The sequence below is a fragment of the Mirounga angustirostris genome, unplaced genomic scaffold, assembly GCF_029215605.1.
Source record: "Mirounga angustirostris isolate CCGP_5_RB_7025 unplaced genomic scaffold, mMirAng1.0.hap1 SCAF_15, whole genome shotgun sequence".
NCBI lineage: Eukaryota > Metazoa > Chordata > Mammalia > Carnivora > Phocidae > Mirounga > Mirounga angustirostris.
Window position 1 is genome coordinate 88,719,260 of NW_026991723.1, and position 23,477 is coordinate 88,742,736.

The 23,477-nt window shown below is 57.6% G+C and overlaps 1 protein-coding gene across 1 annotated transcript in view; it reads left to right on the forward strand.

The window, feature by feature from the left end:
* LAMC3 (laminin subunit gamma 3) overlaps positions 1–23,477 on the forward strand; it is a 55,629-nt gene that overhangs the window by 25,744 nt on the left and 6,408 nt on the right. Inside the window, exons 8-24 of the mRNA XM_045870476.3 lie at positions 793–929; positions 3,281–3,391; positions 5,276–5,468; positions 5,648–5,766; positions 9,507–9,725; positions 11,298–11,486; positions 12,720–12,965; positions 13,839–13,992; positions 14,681–14,823; positions 15,290–15,468; positions 16,803–16,944; positions 18,184–18,389; positions 18,777–18,853; positions 19,271–19,405; positions 20,507–20,654; positions 21,639–21,788; positions 21,944–22,046. Of these exons, the coding sequence (XP_045726432.1) occupies positions 793–929; positions 3,281–3,391; positions 5,276–5,468; positions 5,648–5,766; positions 9,507–9,725; positions 11,298–11,486; positions 12,720–12,965; positions 13,839–13,992; positions 14,681–14,823; positions 15,290–15,468; positions 16,803–16,944; positions 18,184–18,389; positions 18,777–18,853; positions 19,271–19,405; positions 20,507–20,654; positions 21,639–21,788; positions 21,944–22,046 (2,651 nt within the window). The remainder of the gene's footprint in view (positions 1–792; positions 930–3,280; positions 3,392–5,275; positions 5,469–5,647; positions 5,767–9,506; positions 9,726–11,297; positions 11,487–12,719; positions 12,966–13,838; positions 13,993–14,680; positions 14,824–15,289; positions 15,469–16,802; positions 16,945–18,183; positions 18,390–18,776; positions 18,854–19,270; positions 19,406–20,506; positions 20,655–21,638; positions 21,789–21,943; positions 22,047–23,477) is intronic.

Genomic DNA, 23,477 nt, shown 5'->3' on the forward strand with positions numbered 1-23,477 from the left:
AGGGGGAGTGGGAGAGGGAGAAGCAGGCTTCCCGCCGAGCAGGGAGCCTGATGTGGGGCTCATCCCAGGACCCTGGAATCATGACCTGAGCCGAAGGCAGGTGCTTAACGACTGAGCCACCCAGGCGCCCGATGGGGCTGCATTTAGTGACTTCCTCCTGAAGGCAGACGGTGCAGGAGCCCGTGGGCGGGCTGCACCTTGACCAGGCGGTGAAGGTTAACACTCCCGGATCTCACAGGGGCGTCATTTACCCCAGTGCGATGTGACGAGAGGGATACTTCACCTCTATTGCTTCCCCAGACCCATGACCCCAGTCTAATCATGAGACTGCATCAGAGAAACCCGAATTGCGGGCATTCTGCAAAACATCTGCCTACTCTTCAAAAGTGTCAAGGGTGTGGATGACAAGGATACTGCACAGACCAGAGGAGGCACCGTGGTCCCGTGGTCCCGGATCGGATCCGGGCCAGGAGAACTGGCATTGGGGGGAAAAGGGCAGAGATCCTAATCAAGTCTGGAGTTTAGGACATAACGGGAACTAACGTGAACTCACGCGAATTTCTCGGCGCAGTTAAGTGGGCCCTTGCCGTGTTGCTGATGTCAGGGAAAGCTGGTGAAGAGGCCACAGGAACTCTCTGCATGATCTTCGCAACTCCTGTAAATCCGAAAATGTGTATATATATATTTTGAAGTTCCCCCAGTGATTCTGACTCACCTTGATCTAGCTGGGATCCCCTGAACCTCCCTGGCTCATTTGCCACCCCCTTCCCCCGGGGCTTGCGCTCCTTTCAGATGTCGCCCGGGGACGTTTAACCTGCAGCCCCACCACCTGGCCGGCTGCACCAGCTGCTTCTGCTACGGCCACTCCAAGGTGTGTGCGGCCGCTGCCCAGTTTCGGGAGCACCACATCCTCTCCGACCTCCGCCAGGGTAGGAAGCGCCTCCCATCGCCCCCACAGCGACTTCCCAGCGGGGGGGTGGGGCGGTCCTGCTCTGGGGAGATCCTGCACTACTGGGGGTGGGGGTAGGGGTGGGGGTGGGAAGGAGGGGGCAGCCTCAGGCTGCAGGGGAGGCATCTCCCGCGGGCTCACACACACAGGCCACGCAAGATGTGCCCCTCTGCACCCTTCAGCACTCCCCAGTACCTACCTGCACCCCTTGGCTCCCTCCCTAGCCTCCAGCAGGGTTGGGAGCTGGGTAGGTGGCAGCCTTTAGATCCTGTGGGGGAGTTTCTAATCAGTCTGTCAAGACTGGCCTCCCGTGACGTGTCCCAGTGCTGGGGATTCACGAACAATGCCCTGGACTCCATTTATTGAGCGCTTGCTGTATGCCAGGCACTGTGCTGAGTTCTTTACATGCATGGAACCCACAGAGTCCTTGGAAGGTAGGTACTCTCATTCCCATTTTACAGATGAGACAACTGAGGCCCAGAAAAGGTATGTCACAGAGTTTAGTGGTTGGCATCCAGGTTTGTCAGCTCCTGAGTTTTGCTCTCAGCTGCTCTGCCAGCCTTCTGTCTGGGACAGGGTCCGGGGGTACCAGGGTGCCCTGGGTCCCCAACTGCAGGTGCGTGCACGTGCATCTTTGGAGCTGGAGGGCAGTGGAGCTCTGCATTAAATCACAGCCTACAGGAACCCCTGCCGTGCCCAGCAGAGTCCTCTGACCCCTGCATCTCCGCCAGGCAGGAGGGGACCCAGACAGGGGGCAGTGCGCCCTCTGCTGGACACTGCCCAGAAAGCAGGACGGAGATGGGACCCCGCCTTGAGGTCACCTGGGGGGGGGGTCCTAGGGTGTTAGCATCAGATGGGACTCATTTTATAGATCCTAAGAACAAGACCATGTTCGTTCTCACGTTGAGCCAGGCGCTGGGTTTGGTGCATCTCTCTCAGCATCTCGTATACTTCACTGGGACCCTCAGGCCACACTTCTCAAGCCTTTTTGGTCCCTGGATCCCTCCATGCTCTTGAAAATTACTGAGGACCTCCAAGTACTGTTCTTTACGTGGGTAGTTTACGTGGGTATTTTCGGTATTAGAAATGAAAACTGTAATTTTAAAATAGTTGTATATTAATTCACTTAAAAATGACCAGAATAAATGTGTAACATAAAATAATATCAGCCCGTGCAAAAAAAGCTGTTTTTCAAAAAAAACAAAAAGAGGGGAGTGCATGTGTATACTTTTGCACATCTCTTTAAGGCTGGATTAGTAGAGCTCAGTCTGTTGTGATAGCACATGACTTGCAGTTTCTGGAAATTTCCACCGTGTGTTGGTCAGACGCAGCATGAAAGACGCAAATTTCATCTTGGTGTTACTATGAAGATAGCTCGAACTCGGGGGTTCCCTGAGTCTCAAGAATCTCCCGGGGTATTCAGACCAACTTTGAGAACCGTTGCCAGGGCCAGAGGTACTCCGTTGTCCCCATTTTGCAGATAAGGAACCAGCTTCAGAGAGGTGAAGTAACTTGCCCAGCGTCACACAGCCAGTGAGGGGCAGAACTTAGTCTAGCACCAGGGAGCCGCAGACCTCCTCTTTCTGACCTCTTTCCCTTCATCCCTCCCTCCTCACCCCTCTGGTGCCCCAGGGGTCAGGCTTCCACCCCCTTTCCCAGCTGCTCCCTTGGGGTCATTTGCTCTGTGCCGGACTCTGCTTGGTGTGGTGCCATCACCAGAGGGAGGGTGGACGGGACGGGGGATGGGAAGGTCTGGGTTCTCACCCTGGCTTGACCACTTCCTAACGAGGTGGCCTCCCGGAGTGCGGTGGGGCTAATGACACATGCAGCTCAAAGGACAGGCGTGGTGAGGTTGCAGGTGAGGAAGTTCTCGGAAGATCTGAGGACGAGGTCAAGTCCGGTACTGTCAGAGATGTCCTGTTGTTCAGTGCCGCGTGCTGGGGTCTCCAGACTGTGTCCTATGTTGTATTCAGGGCCCACTGAAGGGGCAAGGCAGGCTCAGAGGTCGGACCTTGCCCTAAACAGCCAGCACCCTGAGCTTTCTCACTTTTCCTGGGGCTACCTCCCACCCTAAGACCCCCATGCTGACTCTGGGGTGGGGGTCTGAGCTGCCTGGCTATGGGCAGCATGGAGCACCAGCTGGCTCTCACCGCCCCCCCCAACCCCGACCCGTCTCTAGAATTGTCTCTCCCCACCTACCGGGGTTAGTTGTTTCAGGCTGTGCTCAGGCCTCTGGGGGCCATCAGTGGGACCCCCGGGAAGGGTGTGAAGAGGGAGGGGGTGGAGGCCACCCTCCAGAGCCTCACATGGGCATGTGTGTTTGCTGTCCAGGAGCCCAGGGTTGGCGGACCGGAAGTGTGGGGGGCCCAGAGCATCCTGCACGATGGAGCCCAAGGGGGATCCTCCTGAATCCAGGAGAAGAGGAGGAGCTTACGCTACCAGGTACGTGGGGTTGGCAGGACTGCCCCACGTTCATTTCCTGCTATGCCAAATGACCACCAACCCAGTGGCTAAAAGCAATGCAGATTTATTCTCTCCATGTCTGGGAGGCCAGAAGTCTGAAATGGGTCTCCCGGGGCTAAAATCACAGCATCCACAGGGCTGCGCTCCTGAGGCTCCAGGGGAGAATCTGTTCCCTTGCTTTCTCCAGCTTCTGGAGGCCGCTCCCATCCCTCGGCTCGAGACCCCTCCTCCGTCTTCAGAGCCGAGGGATCTCCCCCTGTTGTAGCTCTGTGACGTCAGTTCTTCTTAGTCCCTCTTCCACGTAGGAAGGGCTTTGTGATTACACTGGGCCCAGGTGGACAATCCAAGATAATCTCTCTACTCTAAGGTCAGCTGATGAACAGCCTTTATCCCATCTGCAATCTTCATTGTCCCTGCCATGCAACATACCGTATTCACAGATTTCTTAGATCAGGACATGGATACCTTTGGGGGCCATTTTTCCACCAACTACACGCCCCGCAGAGTCTGCTGGAGCACCCCTCCCCCGCCTGATTTCTGATCAAGGGCTTGCCACCAGGTCCCTTCAGGCCCCAGAAATCCCTGTGCATCATCCATCAGTCTCTCACCCCGCCAGGCCATGGCACCCTCCTCCCAGGGTCCTGGGATTCCTGCAGAAGCAAGAAGTTCTAGATTATTCTGAACCACCCCCCACCAAGTAGGGCAACTCTGGTCTCCTGGGAACTGTACCAGACCTGGAACCAGGATCCAGGAGTCCATTCTTAGCTCTCCTATGGCCAGATTCCGGGTCCACTGGCTCCCCCGACCCAGTCCTGCCCTTGACCTCCCTCTCCGAGAAGGACCAGAGCGATGGTGCACAGATATCCGGCTTGCTCTGTGGACACAGCACCTGGCAAGAAGCAAAAGTCCAGGGGTCTTGAGAACCCCGTCCTGGGGCAGGTTCTCCAAGCTCAGAGGTCTAAGAGCACAAAACACACTCTATTCCGTGGTGCTTTTTGGACAGGCTTACGAAAAAGTAGTTTTTTTGCTTAAGAAGTATTTGCTGGGTCCTGTGCCGGGTGGGTGCTGGGCATGGTGCAGTGGGCGAGGTAGGTGGACAGAATCAACCATACGCACCACATTCTCCCAACACACTCTGCCTCCCACTGATTCCTGAGTGCCGGGGGACGGGAGGGAGATAAGCAACGAGGGGCCAGTGGGGCCCTTTCTTGCCATGTGGGGGTTTTTCAGCTGAAGCAGTTGGAAGATACAGAAAAACAGCCCGAGTTCGAAGGCTGTGTGTGATAGGGCCCCTGGGTCCTCTGTGTTTCTTAGGAGGCCACCACCTTCTTTCTGCTCGAAAGGTGTTCTGACGCCCGTGGAAAGCGTGGCCCCGGGGCAGTCAGTGCCCCTGCGTAGCCGCACGTGTAGCAGGCTTACCTTGTACGTGCTCTGAGCCTCACTAGGCTCCCCACGCGTGGGGCCACCAGAAGCTGCTGGTGGGGTATTGTGAGCACGGATTGTGACGGGGACGGCTGGGTGCCACCACCACGTGCAACACGCGTGTCTGCTGTGCTCCAGACAGAGTCCAGAGACTCCATTGTCCCATCAGGCTTCACTTACAAAACCCAAGCTCGAGACAGTGACAGCAGAGCAGTAAGCAGGGCGTGGGGCCCTGTGTTACTACAGGGGCACAGGGACATGAAGCAGGCCTGCAGGGGGGCGTGCGGCCACCCTCAGCGTCTGCTTTGCAGGGAGCCTTTGGCTTTCTCCCTGCTGTCACTTTATCTTGTTTGGATGTTTAATTGTCAATAAAATCAATATACCGGAGACAAAATCTTTAAAATCAAGCTAAGTGAAGACAAACCTTTTTCTCGTCTTCAGAGAAGTTCCTGGGAGATCAGCGGTTCAGCTATGGACAGCCCCTCACACTGACCTTCTGGGTCCCCCCTGGGGGCTCCCCACTCCCCGTGCAGCTGAGGCTGGAAGGGGTGGGCCTGGCCCTGACTCTGCAGCACTCCAGCCTTTCCGGCCCCCCGGATGCCGGGCAGCCCGGGGAGGTACAGCTCAGGTTCGAGTAAGTGTCTTGCTGTGTCCTGAGAGCGGGGCCTGGGCAGTCAGGGTGGTCCCTGAGGTCTGGGCACACGTGGATCGTCCCGTGGTCTGGGGCCTCCCGCCCTCTCCGCCCCTGCTGGAGGCTCCTTGGCACCACCTGCCCCCAGCCTTGGGTTCCAGTTTGACGCCCTCCCCTGTCAGGTTGCAGGAGACCTCCGAGGATGTGGACCCTCTGCTGCCCCCCTTCCACTTCCAGCGGCTGCTCGCCAATCTGACAGCTCTGCGCATCCGGGCTGGTGGCCGGAGCCCAAGCCCCTCTGGTCAGTAATGATAAGGACAGCCCCCATCCCCAGAACCAGCCGGGCCCCGGGGCTCCTTCGTGCATAGCCTTGCTGAGTCCCCACAGCAGACAGTTACCACCCCCGTTTTTACCACAAAGACATCTGAAGGTCAGAGAAGTAGGACCCTTGCCAAGGGGCATGTAACTGGTAAGGACCGGGGAGGGTGGACCCTGAGGACAGAGGCAGGGGCTGGACCGGTAAGGGGCCCGAGGGTGGACAGCTCTAAGAGACAGATGTGTGGCTATGAAGCAGCCAAGAACTGTTGGGTGTCGTCAGGCCACGGCGGAATCCACCACTGCCAGAAGGCAGGACCTCTGAGGGTCCTCTGGGTGCTGGGCTCAGGAGCAGGCGAGGGTCCCAGAGTTGGCTCCTCCTGCTGGTCATTGGTGGTATTGCACCTAAGCCTCCCTGAGTGCAGATCCGTTTCTGAACCTTCTCAGAGCCGAGGGGGCTGGGTCAGGACCCAGCTTCCACGGGGCTTTCTCACCCTGCTCACATGGTGATGGTCCTGATGGTCCTCTGACTGTTCCTGGTTCCTCCTTCTTTCCTTGATGTACTTCCTCCTTCTCTCCCTACCCCCTCCCCCGGCTCCCATACCTACATGTGCCTAGACTGGACATCTTCAGTACCCCCCTTTTAGAAGAGGTATCTCACATAGAAAGAGGTATCTCACATAGGACACCCCTTTAGAAGAGGTATCTCACATAGGACACCCCTTTACTATCTGGAAGGGAAACTTAGAGATATTATAACCTACCTAGACACCATTTTTAAAAACCAATATAGTACCCTAGTTGTAATCTACAGAGCAAATAAAAGGTAAGTAAATGACATACGAAAGTAATTGATTTCCAGAGTGTCAGTGCTCAGGCATGACCACGCTGGACAAGAGTTGTGACAAGTTTGCCCCACTGTGACGAGTAAGTGTGCATGTCGGGGCAACTGAAGCTCGGGAGCCGTTTGCATATGTGGAGGGCAGGGAAATCTTCATGACTAATACTAGCGTAAAAACCAGGGTCAGGGTCAGCTGTCCCCAGGCAGACTTACTTGAGCGTGTGGCGGGGCTCTCACTGACAGAGACAGAAGGGACAGGAGCCACTGGTTTGTGTGGCCACAGGCAGCAGGGAGATGGTGAGAAAGGGGGTGCCGTTTTGCCACCTTGGTCAGTGCGGTTCTTTGAAAAGGTTTACTTAGCCTTGGTGGTTTCATTGCTTCGTTAGGGGGTAAAAAAGCCTTGGCAAAGTAACCATCCGTTTGTGGGTGAAGCTGTAAAGCCACGTTGCAAATGCCCATCTGAATACGATTGACCCTTGTTCCTTAAGCCTTGTACATTTGTCATCTTGAAATCATCACTAGATCGGATTGTTGGCCAGACCACTGTGAGTGGGGCAGTTACAGAGGGGACCATAGCACAGACAGGGTACACACCGGTGACAAACTCCCAGAACTGGGGGGTGGGGTACCGGTGACTCGATTTTCCAAAGTGGTGAGTGACTCTCAGGAAGATTCTCAGCATCACAAAGCACGGCGTTCCCTCCACGTTCACGGTACCTGCGTTACTAGACGATTCCATGTACACCTGAACATTCGGAAATGCCTTGTGCTTATGTTTAAAATGGAGTTGGAGTCTGGGCTCACGTGTTTGCAAAGGGGCATCCCTGCCCCTTTCGGCATCCAGACAGACATTTGAAAGTCACAGGGAGGGGGGGCGCCTGGGTGGCTCAGTCGTTAAGCGTCTGCCTTCGGCTCAGGTCACGATCTCAGGGTCCTGGGATCGAGCCCCGCATCGGGCTCCCTGCTCCGCGGGAAGCCTGCTTCCCCCTCTCCCACTCCCCCTGCTTGTGTTCCCTCTTTTGCTGTGTCTCTCTCTGTCAAATAAATAAATAAAATCTTAAAAAAAAAGAAAGAAGGAAAAAAAGTCCCGGGGGGGAGGTTCTGCTCATGTCAGGGTGTCTGATAGCCCTGGTCCTTGTCTCCCCATCGTTGTGACAACCAAAACAGCCACAGATTTGCTTCTAGGGGGGTGATTGGCTACTTTTGAGAACCTTGACTTCTGGGGCCCCTTCGAGTCCAGGCTTGGGGGTTGTAACCCAGCCCCTCCTGCCTCAGCTCCCTCGTTCTCTTTGGAGCTTCAACCCCATCATCCTTGCCCCTGCTCCCCAAAGCCTCCCTGATCCCCAGGTCACCCTGCTGAGACTTCCTGCAGGAATTTCATTTCTGCCACTCACTCACCCTTCAGTTAACAGATGTTCACAAAGCACCTACTTAGACCGGGCCCGTGCTGGGTGCTGGGGCAAATTGGAGAGGCAGGTGGGCATACCGACCATCCCTCTCCCCGCCCCCCCAGCAGCCCCAGACCTCCTCTTCCCACTGATGATGTTCTGGGCTATCTCTCTCCATGCAATTGCTTTTTTTTTCAGCGAATAGTGTGTCTTGGAGGCCGTTACTTGTCTTACACATAGAAAAGGCTGGTTGTCCGTCCACCGCGTATCATTCCATGGCATAGATGCTCCCTAAAGTTTCAACCATCCCCCTATTCCTAGACATTGAAGCAGTTTCTGGTTTTTCACTATGCAAACATTGCTGCAGAGAACAGGCAAGAGCTCCATAGAAAGGTCTTTGTCTCCTTGTGCAAGTCTGTCTGTAGCATCGATTCCTCAAAATGGAAATGTTCGGTGTTAGGTCAAAGAGGGCACATTTTAAGTTTTGATACCCGCTGCCAGATTGTCTTACAGAAAGGCTGTACCAATCTATGTTCTCAGGGCATGTGTCCACCCTCCTCCACTGTCTACCTGCTCTGGTTCTTCTTCAGGGTTGATGGATCATTGTTATATTTTGCCCTAAGATTCTAGTTTTCTGGAGGAAGGTTGGTCTGATAGGGGCTCTCTTGCTTCACTAGTAACAGAACCCTCAATTAAGTGTCTGCCCTTGGCTCAGGTCATGATCTCCGAGTCCTGGGATCAAGCCCCACGTCCCTGGGGCCGGCTACCTGCTCAGCGGGGAGTCTGCTTCTCCCTCTCACTCTGCTCCTCCCCCTCCTCGTGCTCTCTCTCTCTCACTCACTCTCCCTCTCAAATAAATAAAATCTTTAAAAAAAAAAAAGAAAGAAACAGAACCCATGAGTTCCTCACACCATCTTTCCCTGTCATTGATCTTTATTTATTTTTAAAGATTTTATTTATTTATTTTGAGAGAGAGAGCATGAGCTGAGGGAGGGTCAGAGGGAGAGGGAGAAATAGACTCCCCACTGAGCGTGGAAACTGCCAGGGGGCTCGATCCCAGGACCCCAAGATCATGACCATGATCAAGCCCTGTGTCAGGTTCCACGCTCAGTGGGGAGTCTGCTTCTCCCTGAGCCGAAGACAGATGCTTAACTGACTGAGCCACCCAGGCACCCCTCCTGTCATTGATCTTTAAATGCTTACCCATCTGAGGGGCGTGAATGGTATCCTCCTTGTTTAAATTTGCGTATCTTTAATAACCCATGAGAATGAATGTCTTTCCATAAAATTCCCAGCCATATCCATTTTTTGTTCTGAAAATTACCTTATTTTTCCTTTGTCCTTTGTTTTTTTAAAATTGCAATTGACTCATAGACTGCCTTTCTGTATGTGGGCCAATAACCCTCCCTTTGCCTGTTACGTATGTGAATAGGAAGGTCTTGGGGGGGGCGGGAATGTGTGCCCATAACTCTCTTCCTCTCTATCCTCGTTCTGCAGGCCAGGTGTTCCTGACCAAGGTCCGGCTCATATCCGCCCAGCGGGGGCTCTCCCCGCCAGCCTCCTGGGTGGAGACCTGCTCATGTCCCGAGGGGTACACAGGCCAGTTCTGTGAATCCTGTGCTCCCGGATACAAGAGGGAGACACCTCTGGGGGGTCCCTATGCCAACTGTGTCCCCTGCACCTGCAACCAGCATGGCACCTGTGACCCCCACACAGGTGAGTCCTCGCACCCTATCCACAAGCCCCCTGGGCTGTACCCAGCACAGCCGATGACCTGAGCAGGGTCAGCTGTGCGCATGTGTGAGTGATCACCAAGAGCAATACTCATGAAATGGTGTCATCAGGTTCCTCCCCATGCTGGGACCTCTCTACACACTATACCGTCAACTCCTGCCGTTAGCGTCCCATCTTACAGGTGAGGGGCCCAACGCGCAGGGAGGCCGCTCGGCAAGTCGGTGGCAGAGCTGCTCCTGCCACAAGTTCACTGCTGGCAGGTCTTCCCCACTTGCAGCCAAGGAAACGCAGAGAGCCCTCGAGCGAGGTCACCAGGCAGGAGCTGCTGGGTGGGGCCTCTCTCCACACCCAGGCCCTCCTGCTGCCCTCCTGGAGCAGGTGGGGGGTCTCTGAGAAGGGAAATGCCTGCACTGGAGCGGACAAAGGACAGCAGCCTGGGAATCAGCAGACTAGCTAGCCCGGACAGACACACACTACCCATCAGGGGCTCCTCCAGTTTGGGCCGAGGCAGGCATCACTAATCGAGCCCAGATGAGGCCTCCCCATGCTTCCGTGCACTGCTCCAGGCGGCCCCTCCCGAGGAAGCGCGATGCACGGCCGGTCCGTCACCCCTCGGAGCCCTTCGCCACCCCGTGACCTCCTGCTCCGTTTGGGCAGGTCCTCACCCGTCAGATGGGCAGCGAGACCACAGCTGCTCACACTGGATAGGAAGAGGAGTGAGCGCGGGGGTGTGGGCCGAGGCAGAGACCAGCGGAAAGCAGCACAGACATGATGGTCCCCCCTGGATTCGCCACCCTGAAGTCCCTCTATTCCCCTCACCCCATTGGGTGCCGCCGGGCCTCCTGGAAGCGGTGGTCTTGCGTCACTGAGCCCTTCTCAGCGGGGCTCCTCCCTCAGTCCCTGGCCGTGGTGCCTCCCTTCCCCAGGGCACAGGGTCTGATCGGACTCCAGGTGCTGGAGAAGGGGGTTTGCACCATCCCCCAGCATGAGCAACGAGTGGGGGCGGGGTCTGTTCTCTAAGACCAGGCCGCCTCCGGGAACCCGCAGACCCCATACACGGGGAGCCTCCTTGCAAACTCCTGTCAGGAACAGACTCCTGGGTCTCTGTCACTCTTGCTTTTGGCCCCTGAGGTTAAGAGAACACAGAGGAAGGGGCAGGAAACCCGTAAGTGTAGACACGGATGTGCCACCTGTTGGGTCGCTGATAGGTTTTGGAATACAGAATACCAACGATAACAGTCCTGGATCATTCTGTGAGCCGGGGACTGTGCAGGGCGCTCTAGCTGCATCCTGACAAAAACCCTCAAGGTCAGAGCCCTTGTTGTGTCCATCTTGCAGGTCACTGAGGCACAGGGTGTTAGATGGTTTCCACAGCTCCACACGGTCAGCAAGTGGGAGACTTGTTCTCCCCAGGCTGTGCGGCTCCCGCCTTGGAAGGTTCCCACCTCAGTTCTGCTGGGGATGTGCTCTGTGACCTCTCCCACCAAGATGCCCCCGTCTCTGGAGCATTCTGGGCTCAGGTGGTCCTAACCAGGTGCTTGTCTTTCCCCTCAGGGATCTGCCTGTGCGGCCACCACACCGAGGGCCCGTCCTGTGAGCGCTGCTTGCCAGGTTTCTATGGCAACCCCTTCGCAGGCCAGGCTGACGACTGTCAGCCCTGCCCATGCCCCGGACGGTCGGCCTGCACAGTCATCCCAGAGAGCAGGGAGGTGGTGTGTACCCACTGCCCCTTGGGCCAGAGAGGTGAGTGGCTCGTGCCCGGGGGCCCTGCCTCTGTCCTGGGCTCCAGGAGTGGGGTTCTGGGTTTGGAGTGTGACCGATGGGGGAGGGCCTAGCTTAGGAGTGGCAGGCCTGACCTCTCAGAACACGGCCAGGACCCCGGGCTGCTGTGGGTTCCTGGCAGAACTTGAGTGGTTGAGCATGTCCAGGAGAGCTTTTGAAAATGCCCTTCTGGGCCCTGGCCCCATAGAGTCTGATTAGTAGCTCGAGATGGACCCTGAGAATCTATATGCGTAACAAGTGCTCTGGCTAATTCTGATACACGGTTAAGGTCGAGAACCTCTGATTAAACTTTCAGCTTTTACTTTTTTTAAAGATTATTTATTTATTTGTCAGAGTGAGCGCGAGCATTGACATAATGTTGCCAAGGTTCTCAGACATCTGACTGTATGTGTGGTGACTGGCTGCCTCAGGACTGGCCATTACGTCGGTCCTGTCAAGTGCCTGCTTTGCTGGGGAGCGCTCTGCTCTGGAAGCAGCTCCCCACAGCCAGCTGCAGGAGGGGGGCGGGGCAGGGGCCCCAAGACCTGACAGAGCCAGGTCCCACCTGGGGACCCTGCACCCCACCCTGCCATCATGCTGTGCCTCTGCTCCCTAACCTTCCCCACATTTTCTGGCTCCCCCCAGTCTACAGACGTGAGGGGAGCCCCCTCCGGTGGGTGTGGACAGTTGTAGAAGTTCAGTCTGGCCCAGGCCGAGCTGCACCTGAGGGAGGACTTTGGGGGAGCAGGGCGCTGCAGTGCACGGAGGGAACAACCCCCTGGGAGGGGTGCCCGGGTGGGCACCAGCCCCCGCCTTCACCACGCCAGCATCCTGCAGGCCTTGCTGAGGAAGAGGATGGTGGCTGTGGTGCTGAGGAGGGTGACGACATGGACTAGGCGGGGACAGCCCCTGCTGCTGAGCACTTAGCAGGTGCCAGGAGCTGAGCACTTACCTCACCAAGCCCTTGGAGGTGCTGCCATTATAGTCCCCTCCTTGCAGACGAGGAGCCCGAGTTCAGGGAGGCACAGGGGCTTGCCCAAGACCACACAGCCCACTGATGGCTGAGCTGGGCCCTGGCCCCGGAGCCCATGCTCGGCTGCACAGGGAGGCCCGAGGGACGCCCGCCCTCCCCGCCTGGGGACCCGGCAGCCTCGTGTGCCACGTGCCTCGGGCCTCGTGCCTGCTCCTCCACACACAGCCGTCTCCCTCCCCCAGGGCGGCGCTGTGAGCTCTGTGATGACGGCTACTTTGGAGACCCTCTGGGGCTCTCTGGGGCTCCCCAGCCCTGCCTGCGGTGCCAGTGCAGTGGGAACGTGGACCCCAACGCCGTGGGCAACTGCGACCCCCTGTCTGGCCACTGCCTGCGTTGCCTGCACCACACGACAGGTGCCCACTGCGAACACTGTCAGGACGGCTTCTACGGGAGCGCCCTGGCCCCTCGGCCCGCAGACAGATGCACGCGTGAGCACCCACCCTCCGCCCCGCGGGTGGGGCAGGGCGGGGGCCCCTCTCCACCAGACCCAGCCCGCAGCTTGGGGGAGCTGTGCAACCTCAGGCAGATTCCTCACCTTCTCTGTCCCCTTGTCTGGAAGGTCTAGGAGTTTGCTCTCATTGTCTGGAAGGTCTAGGAGTTTGCTCTCGTCCAAGGTCAAGGTCTCTCTCAGCTTCGATCTAATCAATGTCGATCCTGTGATTTTTTTTGCCTTGATAATTTAGTCCTTATGAGGTAAGGTAAGCCCCGCAGTTAGCGCCTACGACTGTCCTCCGTGGCAGACAGCACCCATCACGTTTGTGCTGCCCCTGGGCTTCCAGCAGGCTATTCCTCTCCCCAGCCTGGGTTAGCACTCAGCCCCCTGTCCCCGCTCAGAGGGCCATGGTGTGCCTCGGCCCGTGGAAGGCCTCCAGAAGTGCTGGAGGGAGAAGCCCAGCATTTCCCCCAAACTTACTTGCTCCAGAGCCCTTTCATCATGTGAGGAAGTCGGCCTCTCACTCTGTGGAGCCCAGGAGATCAGGGTCAAGTGACCCAAAACGGTGGGCACCCGGGTCCACCCGTGACTCCCTGGCCTGGTCTCTGGCGTTCTCCCCAGCCGGCTGGGGTTCAAGGCAGGTTCAGAAGAACCATCTGCAGCCATGAGGATTCTAGGCTGTCTCTCCAAGGACATAGGAAATGGGGTGAGAGTTGAGCCCGGCCCTAGAGCCTTTTTCCAGAAAAAGCTTAGTAGTCTGTGTTGAATGTGAGGCATCCCCGTGGGCTCCCCATCTTCTCCTGGACCCCCAAAGGTTGAGTCAATGATCTGTGTGGCTCCCCAACACCGTTTCTGCTTCCATTCCCAGCCTGTAGCTGCCACCCCGAGGGCTCAATCAGTGAGCAGAGAGCCTGCGATCCGGAGACCGGCCAGTGCCCCTGCCTGCCTCACGTTACGGGACGGGACTGTGGCCGCTGCAGCCCCGGCTTCTATGACCTCCAGCCCGGGAGGGGCTGCCAGAGGTGAGTGGGGTGAGGCTGCGGGTGCCCTTCCCCGGGTGTGTCTGCAGGATGGAAGAAGTCCCGGGGAGCCCCCAGAGGGGGGCCTGGCTTAGAATGTGTCATCCCAGGCCCACCGCCAGGGACACTGTGCCCTGCCCCAGAGGGGGACAAAGGAATGGTCCCTTGGGGGGTCAGACTCGTGGCCCTGCCAGCCCAGGACGCAGGCCAAAACCAACCCTGAGGGACGTCCGGATGGGCAGAGGGCCGGTATGGTCTCTGATTCCCCGCTCAGTGACGCTGCAGCTCTGTGGCCTTTTTGGCCAGAGCAGCACCTTAGACAGTGTCTTTAGGGAGCAGCGGAGGACCCCGAGGAAATGCCCAGTGCAGCAAACAGGCTTCTTCCTTGCAAGACTCCTCAGTGCCTTTAATATGCTAATTGCGTTGTGACTTTCCAACAGAGGGGCATAATCTGCAAGATTTGTCAGTCCCCATAGCCTTATTTGGGGGGTGGGGGTAGCTTTTTTGTGAGACATGCTTCCCAGGACACAGCTCGGGGAAAGCTGTTGGATGTGTAGCCACGGCCACGTGGCGATGGGGCCTCGTGGGTAGAGAGTGTGATCCGGAGGCCCCTCGTGGGCTGCAGCCAGCCGAGGCTGGGTGGGGAGCGGCTCAGAGCTGGTCTCCGACCCGGGTTCCTTCCCCATCCTAGCTGCAAGTGTCACCCGCTGGGCTCCCAGGAGGACCGGTGCCACCCCGAGACTGGGCAGTGCCCCTGTCGCCCCGGGGTTGAGGGCCAGGCCTGCGACAGATGCCAGCTGGGTTTCTTCGGCTTCTCCATCAAGGGCTGCCGGGGTGAGGAGGCCGGGTGCTTCCCGGCTGCCCGGAGGGTGGGGTCTGAGGTTTCTGGACAGGAGCCACGGGGATGCCAGCCATGTGGCAGAGAAGGGAAGATTAGCTGCAGGCCTATCTTCTAAAAGCGGCCGTAGAAATGTGAAGAGAGCGTAGGGGACCAAAAATCTAGCCCCAGGCTCCACTGCTCAGTTCCCGTGTGCTGGGGTCATCGAGTCACCTCTCTGGGCCTCAGCGTCCGTATTCGCACAGCTGGACTGCCTGGCCGTTCCTAAACATGGCTGCTTCTCAGACCCAGGGACACTGAAACAAGTCAGTCACCGCCTCTGACCTTCTGACTCAGTGTCCCGGGAAGGACCCAGGAGTGTAGTTGAGCTGGCCCTGGGGGGTCTGGAGCATCCAGGTGTGAGCATGCAGGGGCCCTGGGGGTTCCGATTGGGGGGGATGCCATCTGCCCCGGTTCCCTCAGCCTGCAGGTGCTCCCCGTTGGGCGCCGCCTCGGCCCAATGCCACAAGAACGGCACGTGCGTGTGCAAGCCCGGCTTCGTGGGCTACAAGTGTGACCGCTGTCAGGACAACTTCTTCCTCACAGCTGGCGGCACATGCTGTCAGGAGTGCCCGTCCTGCTATGCTCTGGTGAAGGAGGAGGTGAGCCTGCCCTACCTCCCATCACTTCACACCCCCTCCCGTGAGCACCAACTCTGTGCTGGGCACCGGGAAATGCCTGCTCACCGCCGGCTCTCAGGCCTTCTGGGGCCACTGGTCACCTTCCCCCTGTGCCCACCCAGCCATCGGGCCAATGCCAGCCCTGCTCAGCCCTCACCTCTGCCTGTCCCTGGCTCCTGAGCAGATAGGAGAACAGTGCCTTGCACCAGCTGTCCCGCCCGAGCACCCAGGCCCACGTCTCATACTTTCTGAAGTTCAGGGGGGATGAGACCATAGATGGCCCTTTGTGGGGAGGGTCAGGAGGAGGGCCATGCCCATGCTAGGACACAAGTAGAATTTTGAGCAGGGGTGGTGCAGGGGTCAAGGAGCATGAGCTCTGGGGTTCCCCTCCCCAGCCCCATTCGTTGTCCCCATTAGCAGGTAACAGCTTTGGTAAGTTTCAGTGTCTCTCTTTATTCTCTCTCTATTCCACAGTGGACATAGACCTGCAACCCCTTCCCTGAGACCGGGGAGGCCAGCCATCAGAGTGATGGTACTCTAGAAAGATACAATGATGGGCGCTGAGCATAACCTGCCCCCGAGCAGTGCCTGGGCCAGTCCCTGCAGTCAAACCCAGTGATGTGTCTGTGGGAAAACAGGCGAATAGTCACACCAAACAAATAAATAAGGGCCACAAACAGCCTCATTCAGAACAGTTTTGCTTCCCAGTGAGTTTAGAATTTTTTTTTTAACCTGGATTTTGCCATCAAATAAGAACTGGAAAGCCTCATGGTCTTTCAGAGCATTCTGGACTTTTGGAATCAAAGAGAGGGCTCGGGACCTGCATCCCCTGGCCCTTAGGGTGGTTACAGGGTGAACACGAGCAGGTGCGTGGCCAGTGGGCATTAATGGCTGGCTCCTAGCACGTGCTCTGTAAACGCAGTTATTGTTCGTGTGATTAAAAGAGCAGCGCTAGGAGACACTGCATGGCGCGCTCACTAGGCCAACAGGTATCCAGGTGCACCTGATCTGTGGCAATATAGTAGGACAAATTCTCCTGGGGATTACCTTCTTGTCCTTCTCTAAGTGGAACAGAGATGCGGTCGGCTGAATGGCAGCAGGGGTCATGGGTGTGAGAAGGAAAGGGAACGGAAGGAGGAAGGGGTGGGCAAGGCTGGTTCTCCAAGGTCTGCAGTGTCCTCAGCTTTGGCGCCCAGGATGAGATGGGAGAAGGGAACCATTGGGGAGGGAAGGCCAGGCAGAAGCCAGGGGGAGGTGCCCAGACCAGACTTCCAGGCCACCAGCCTCACACACCCTTCTTTTCCTGACTCCTCCAGGCTGCCAAGCTGAAGGCCAGGCTGACCCTGATGGAGGGGTGGCTGCAGGGGTCTGACTGTGGCCCGCCCTGGGAACCACTGCACATTCTGCAGGGAGAGGCCCCACGGGGGGATGTCTACCAGGGCCACCACCTGCTGCAAGGTAGAGTGAGAGAGCAGAGTGGGAGACAACGGGATGTCTGGCTGGTCAGACACATCCCTGGGAGCCCTTCGGTCTGCTCTCAGGATGCTTCGAAGGCTCTGAGGGCTTGGTCCTAGAAGAAGTCACTTTCTGGGAGAGCCTGTCTGACCTCCACAACTACGTGGGCTCATCCCATGACAGTCTCATCTCCCCCTAGATCTTTCCTTCAATTTCCCCCACCCAGTTGTGCTTTGTAACCTTATTAATATTAGTCTCTGACGATAGCGGGCTAGCCCCATGCCCCACCCAGACCACAAGCTCAGTGGCGACGGGCTGAGTTCATTCAATGATTCACGCATGCAACAAATAATCATTGAGGTGCTGTCCCAGGTGCTGAACAGGTAACGTTTCTGCTGTCTTGACTGTTGGCCATATTGCTCACTCCCCAGCATAGAAAATAAATGACTGAATGAGGGGGGAAAAGCTGTTATTAGAGCCAGGTGGAATCTGGCCTTGGGACCCTGCAATTTAGGGAACCTTGAAAGTGAATTGATTCTTCTGTATAATTTCATGTTCATAAGCATCTATGCTCATTTAGCAGCCAGACATAGGTAAGCTGAGCTCCTGTTAGCAACACTCATTATCAGAATAGGGAGCTTCCAGATGCTCTGTGTTAAGAACCCCATAGTAGGGGCACCTGGGCGGCTGAGTCGGTTAAGCATCTGCCTTCGGCTCAGGTCCTGATCCCCGGGTCCCGGGATCGGGTCCCGGGATCGAGTCCCGCATCGGGCTCCCTGCTCAGCAGGGAGTCTGCTTCTCCTTCTGACCCTCCCCCCTCTCATGCTCTCTCTCTCAAATAAATAAATAAAATCTTTAAAAAAAAAAAAAAAGCCCATACTGAGCCACACTGCAGGTCACAGAGCTGACTCGAGGCGGGGGCGTTTCTGCGGTCTCAGGTTCAGGAATTGCTTGTTGTGGCTCTAGCAGGTCTGGATTCCTTCTAAGCCTCTTGACTGTGGCTGACTTCTGGTGTGGGAGGCCTTGGGTTGTGATTGGCCTCTTCTGGGCCTCAGCATTTGCATCTGTAAAATGGCGAGGCTCTTCCCTTGGAACTGACTGGTGGTGGTGCTTAGCTCTGGTGATGGAGTTCAGCTGTGCCCAGGCAGAGTGCAGGGCACAGATGGGGGTCCCCGAAGGCAGGCGCTTCATTGTGAAATCTCAATTGCTCTGTGACCCCTGGACTTTGTGGGCTTCATGCAGGAGCCCGGGAGGCCTTCCTGGAGGAGGTGACAGGCCTCGAGGATGCGGTGAAGGCTTCCCGGGAGCAGCTGCGGGCACTGAGCAGGAGTGCCCACTGTGCCCAGGCCCGAGCAGAGAAGCCCTGCATCCAGCTGGCAGAGCTCGATGCAGCGCTGGAGTCCTCGGAAGAAGAGATTCTGCAGGCAGCCATCATCCTCAAATCTCTGGTACCCCAGGGGCCCCTCCCCACCACCCGCCCTGGGCTCACCTGGTGATCTATCTGGTGGCCTGGGGTGTGCTTCTTTGGAGAGGCTCCGTTTCCTCATCTGCAGAATGGGGGTCACACAGTGCCCCTTGTGCTGACTCAGTGGGATCATGTCTACATAGAACAAGGCCTGTTCCAGGTGGACAGTGAATGCCCATCGAATGGGTGGTGGGTGTCATTTCTGTCGTTTCCACGTTCCAGGGCTCTGCTCACTGGGTGCTGACTTTGAGCCTTTATATAGCATTTATAAAATAACTGGCATAGTTTGTTCTCCCAGTAATTTAACCAAATGAGGTCCTTGCCCTTCAGGGATGGCCATCAGTTTTTCCTCTCCCTCTCTTCTCCAAAGGTGATTCCTCAGGAAGGGCCCGGCCAGCCCACCACCTGGAGCCACCTGGCCACAGAGGCCCGTGCCCTCGCCAGGAGGTGAGACCCTAAGCCCTGGGAGCCTGGTCCAGAAGGGAGCCCAGCCCTTTTTCAAGGGGGTTCTGGGGTTAGGGTCAGCCTCACAGGTGTCCCCCTGCCTGGATTCAGACCCAGGCTGTCCTGACCACTCTCTTCTGTGATGGCTTTATTAGGGTGACCATATCATCATTGTCCAAACTGAGGCTTTATGTGTGCTAAAAGACCTGATGGATCATTATGCCAGGACAACAGCCATAAACTCTATGTAACAGGAATACACTCGCTGTGTATGGGGCGGAGGGAGGAGAGGAGCCTGGCCCTCCGGACTGGACTCTGTTTGGGTTGGTGGGAGGCCCACGTGGTGGGAGGTGTGGGTTCGGGCATAGGCCCCCTTCTGTATGAGCTGTTGGTGACTGTCAGGTGGGCTTTTCCATACAGCCACAGGGACACTAGTGCCAAGATTGAGGCCACTGCTCGGAGGGCCCTGGTCGCCTCCAACGCCAGTTACGTGCTTCTCTGGAGTCTGGTGGAGGGCAGAGTGGCCTTGCAGGCCCGGCGGGAACTGGAGGACAGGTGAGGCCTCCCGGGTGTGGGTAGAAGCTTGAACTGGCCTCCTGCAGCTGATGGGGCCTGGTGGCAGGCTGCTGGTTCCAGAACTGGCTTCCTTCCCACGTCCTGACGTTCTTTGTGTAGGGGTGGGAAGGATATCTGAGGTCTTGGGCCCACTTTGCCTGGGGGTACAGCTCAGCCTCTGGAGAGAAGGGACGAGGGCCTGAACCAGGAAGATCCAGAGCAGCACCTCCCTCTCTCACCCCTGCCGCATCCCCCAGCCCCATCCCAGGCGGCACCCCCCCCCGCCCCGCCCCCGGTCCCCAGGCAATTCCTCTCAGGCACCAGCTTCCAGCTTGGCCTCTGTTTCCCTGGGTGACCCTCTTCTCTCCTCCGTAGTCAAAGGGTCAGGAGAGACCCAGCGAGTTCTCAAAAGTCCCAAGTTGACTTCCTAGATGAGAGAATCTAATTGGCCCACCTCCAGTCAGGTGGCCCGCCCCCAGCCAACTAGCATGAGTGGGGTGAGGTCACATGACCCGCTCCTGGGGCAGGGGTGGGGGCAGGGCCTCTCTGACAAGTGGGGAGAGGTCCGTGCCCCTGGTGGAGATGGACGGGGAGGGTGTGATCAGCTGGACGGCACAGAGAACTGTTCTATGGGGTTGACTACAGCCCCTTGGAGCTAAAGGGGCCTCAGAGCGATCACGCAGCCCAGGGCTCTCCATTTATCTGGAGAGCGGCATGCCCAAGGTCACCCGAGGGCATAGCCAAGACCAGGGCCTGGGCTTCCGTCCCTTCCCCAGCACCAGGCACTTTCCACTTAATAACTCAGCCGGAGGCTCCCAACATTTGCAAAACAGATGACTCTTGGGTGGAAACCAAGGGCAAGGCCCTTCAGAAAAAAGTGCTTGAATGGAATGAATGAAGAAACAAGAATGTGGTGTCTCCACTGCCTCTTCCATTCATGTGAACGAGGCCGAGCAGCGGCCAGTTTCTGAGGCCAGCTGCTGGGTGCGGACCCTGAAGAGGGCTCTGGCGGGGGGCTGTGGCGGGGGGTGGGGGGCAGCCACAGGGAAGGATTGCCCTGTGCCCTCTGCCCTGCGAGCCACCTCTGCTGTCTCCGCTCAGGTACCAGGAGGTCCAGGCGGCCCGGAAGGCGCTGGGCACAGCTTTGGCAGAGGCGCAGCCCGAGGCCGAGAGGGTGCTGGCCGCTGTGCGGCGAGACGGTGCAGACGCAGCCCCGCGCCTGGCCTCGCTGGCCACCCCCGCGGCACAGGTCAGCCCGGCCCCGGAGCTCGGCATGGGGTAGGGGTGGGAGAAAGCGGCAGCTGGGAAACCGGTGCGGCCCGGGTTCGGGCAGATCATGGGGCTTATTTTTAACTAGATGGCGGTCGATTAAAACAAGATAATCCACCTCCGTGGCTTGGCGGAGCGCCCGCCTGGCAGAGTTAGCGCTCGGCCAGTCTTCGTTGTTGGTTGTGATGATCTAGCGAAGCCACGCAGTTCGCCGAAGCGGCGTTAACAAAGGCACCAGACAGGCGTGGGATCAAACCCCAGCTCCCCCCCTCCAGATCTGTGACCTGGGCCAAAGACTTTCCCCCCCCTGTGCTTCAGTTAGGTCTTCTGTCAGATAGAACTCACCCATTAGGTTATCCTAGGGCTGCGTCCACGGGGGCCGGGCGAGGATTCATGAGTAATGTGCAAGGTGGCCCTAGTGCTTGTGGGCCCCCTGGATAAATCAGCTCCGTCGCGTCTGCTCAGTAATCCTGAAATCCCAGAACTCAGAAACTGCACTTTAAGGAAGAGACTGAGCTTCTACAAATAGATTTAGGGCAAAACCTGACCTGCCTGAAGCTGCTTGTTTGGGGTCCTTGCTTGCCCCCACCCCGAACATGAAGAGTACCATGCAGGTGTTACCGGGCTTGACCCTTAGCGTGGCCCCAGAAGCCGCTGAAGGTGCTAGATGATGTGCGGTACCTAAACAGCTCTGCTTCTCTGAAGTCAGGAAAGTACATTCGCCCCCAAGATTTCCGCTGAGATTGTGGACCTGGGGAAGGAGATGCAGGTCAGGGAGGCCTCACTTCTGGTCACTGGTAGAGCTGGGATAGAGACAGGGTCCCCCACCTGGCGTCCCCTGCCCTGGCCCCTCCGCTTCCCGGGGTCCACAGGCAGCCCTGCCCCCGCCATTCCTGCCCCGCTAGACGATCTGCCCCTCCGACCTTCCGGCCAGGCCCTGCCTGAGCCCACCATCTCCCTGCAGCCTCAGAAGTCCCAGGCCAGGGCCCTGAGCCTGAAGGTGCAGGCCCTGGAGAAGACAGTCGCATCCAGAGAGCGCAGGCTCACCGAGGCTGCCGGGACCCTCCAGGCCACCGCCCAGGCCGTGCTGCACAAGACCGAGCCCCTCACGCAGGTGGGCTCCTGTCCTTTGAGGCAGGCACCTGGGGCGGGGTTGGGGGGCGGAATGCAGGGGAGGGGAGGGCAAAGACTGGAAATTGTTCTTCCCATCCTCCAGTGTCTCCTGTCTCCTGCAGCACCCCCTGCCCAGCTTCTCTCTTCTCTCTCCAGCTACGCCAAGAGGCCGGAGCCGCCCTGACCCAGGCTTCCTCCTCGGTCCAGGCCGCCACACTGACTGTCACCGGAGCCAGGACCCTGCTGGCTGACCTGGAAGGTACACATGCCTTGCTGAACCCGAGGCATCTTGACGTACACATGTCCGTGACAGCCACCCGGACTCCTGCCTCAGCCAGGCCAGCTTGGCCCTGGGGACAAGAAGGGGACAGAAGTCCAGTTGTGAGGGCATAAGCCGAGCAGCCTGTTCCCCACCCCCACCCCCAACCAGGACCTCTCCCGTGGCCGCTTGTCTCTCCCTCACACACCACTCACCGGTGTCTCACCCACAAGGCTGTCAGTCATCAGACCACACGCAGAACCAGTCAGGGCCAAGAGACTCTGGTGCCCTCGGCCGTCCATCCCTGGTCTAGTCTGCTCTGACGGGGGGGTCCTGTCACCTGGTACAAATGGCTGCCATGATCCAGGGTTCAGCTGAGGCCACGGGGAAGGAGACAGACTTCTCCTTAGAAAGGGGTGTGGGTTGATGCCAGTCCAGGTCTCCTTGAGCCTTAGGAAAATAAGGATAAGTGGTCCCATTTTATAGATGTGTAGACCAAGGAAAGGGATTGATAACTATCCCTGGGTCAGAGGTGCGCGTAATAGAAACCGTCCAGTGTTAGGATTCTCCAGCTCCGCGTCCCCTCTAGAACAGGCTTCTGTGGTGTCCCCTGTGCTCCAGACAGAAGCCCCCTCACTCTTTATCTGTGGCTCTGCCCAGTGAACTGGGTAAGGCAGGAACACTGGCAGCCCCAGAGGCCCCTTGGGGTCTGAGACTGGAAGTCAGGCTCTGTGGTCCTCTCAGTTCCGGAACTTTCCTCCCCAACTCCATCTGCTGCTGCTGAGAGATGTGGCTGCAGCCACGGACCCCTGCCCTCTGGGGCAGAGAGTGAGCTAGTCGGTGGCTTCCTTTTCTCTAGGTTTCTCTGCAGTCGGAAGGCCTGGCCACCCACCAGCCAGGGGGCTTCCGATGGGGAAGGCGTAGCCGCGAGCACTTATCTCTGAGTAGCATTTAGGAAAATGTAAACTCCGTGATTGAGTGGTAGAACATTAGGACTTTAGAACATTAAATTGTAAGGGTTGCTAAAGCCATCTGCTGCAACCCCCTCACCCGGCAGGGGGCTCTTCCACCCTCTGCTTCCCTGCTTCCAGCAATGTGGGGTCACTAGCCCACGAGGTATCGCCTTCTCGCTGTGGGATGTACTGCATGGAAATTTGCCCCCTTGGTGCAGTACCGTGGTCCACACAAGGACTCCTCTCAAACCACTAACCCCAAGCTCTTTTCCCCATTCCTACCCCTTTTCAGAGACACCCTCTCTCACCACCAGCTGGCCTGTGCTCAGTGGGTATTCAGGATGAAAGGAAAATTCACTGAGTGAATATAGAGCAGCTTTCCCCAGGGTGTGGCCCTGGGGCCCCTAGCCCAAGACAGGCTCTGCCACCAGTTGTGTTTGTGTTCAGATAAGTTTAGGAAATGTCGCTACTCTAGTGC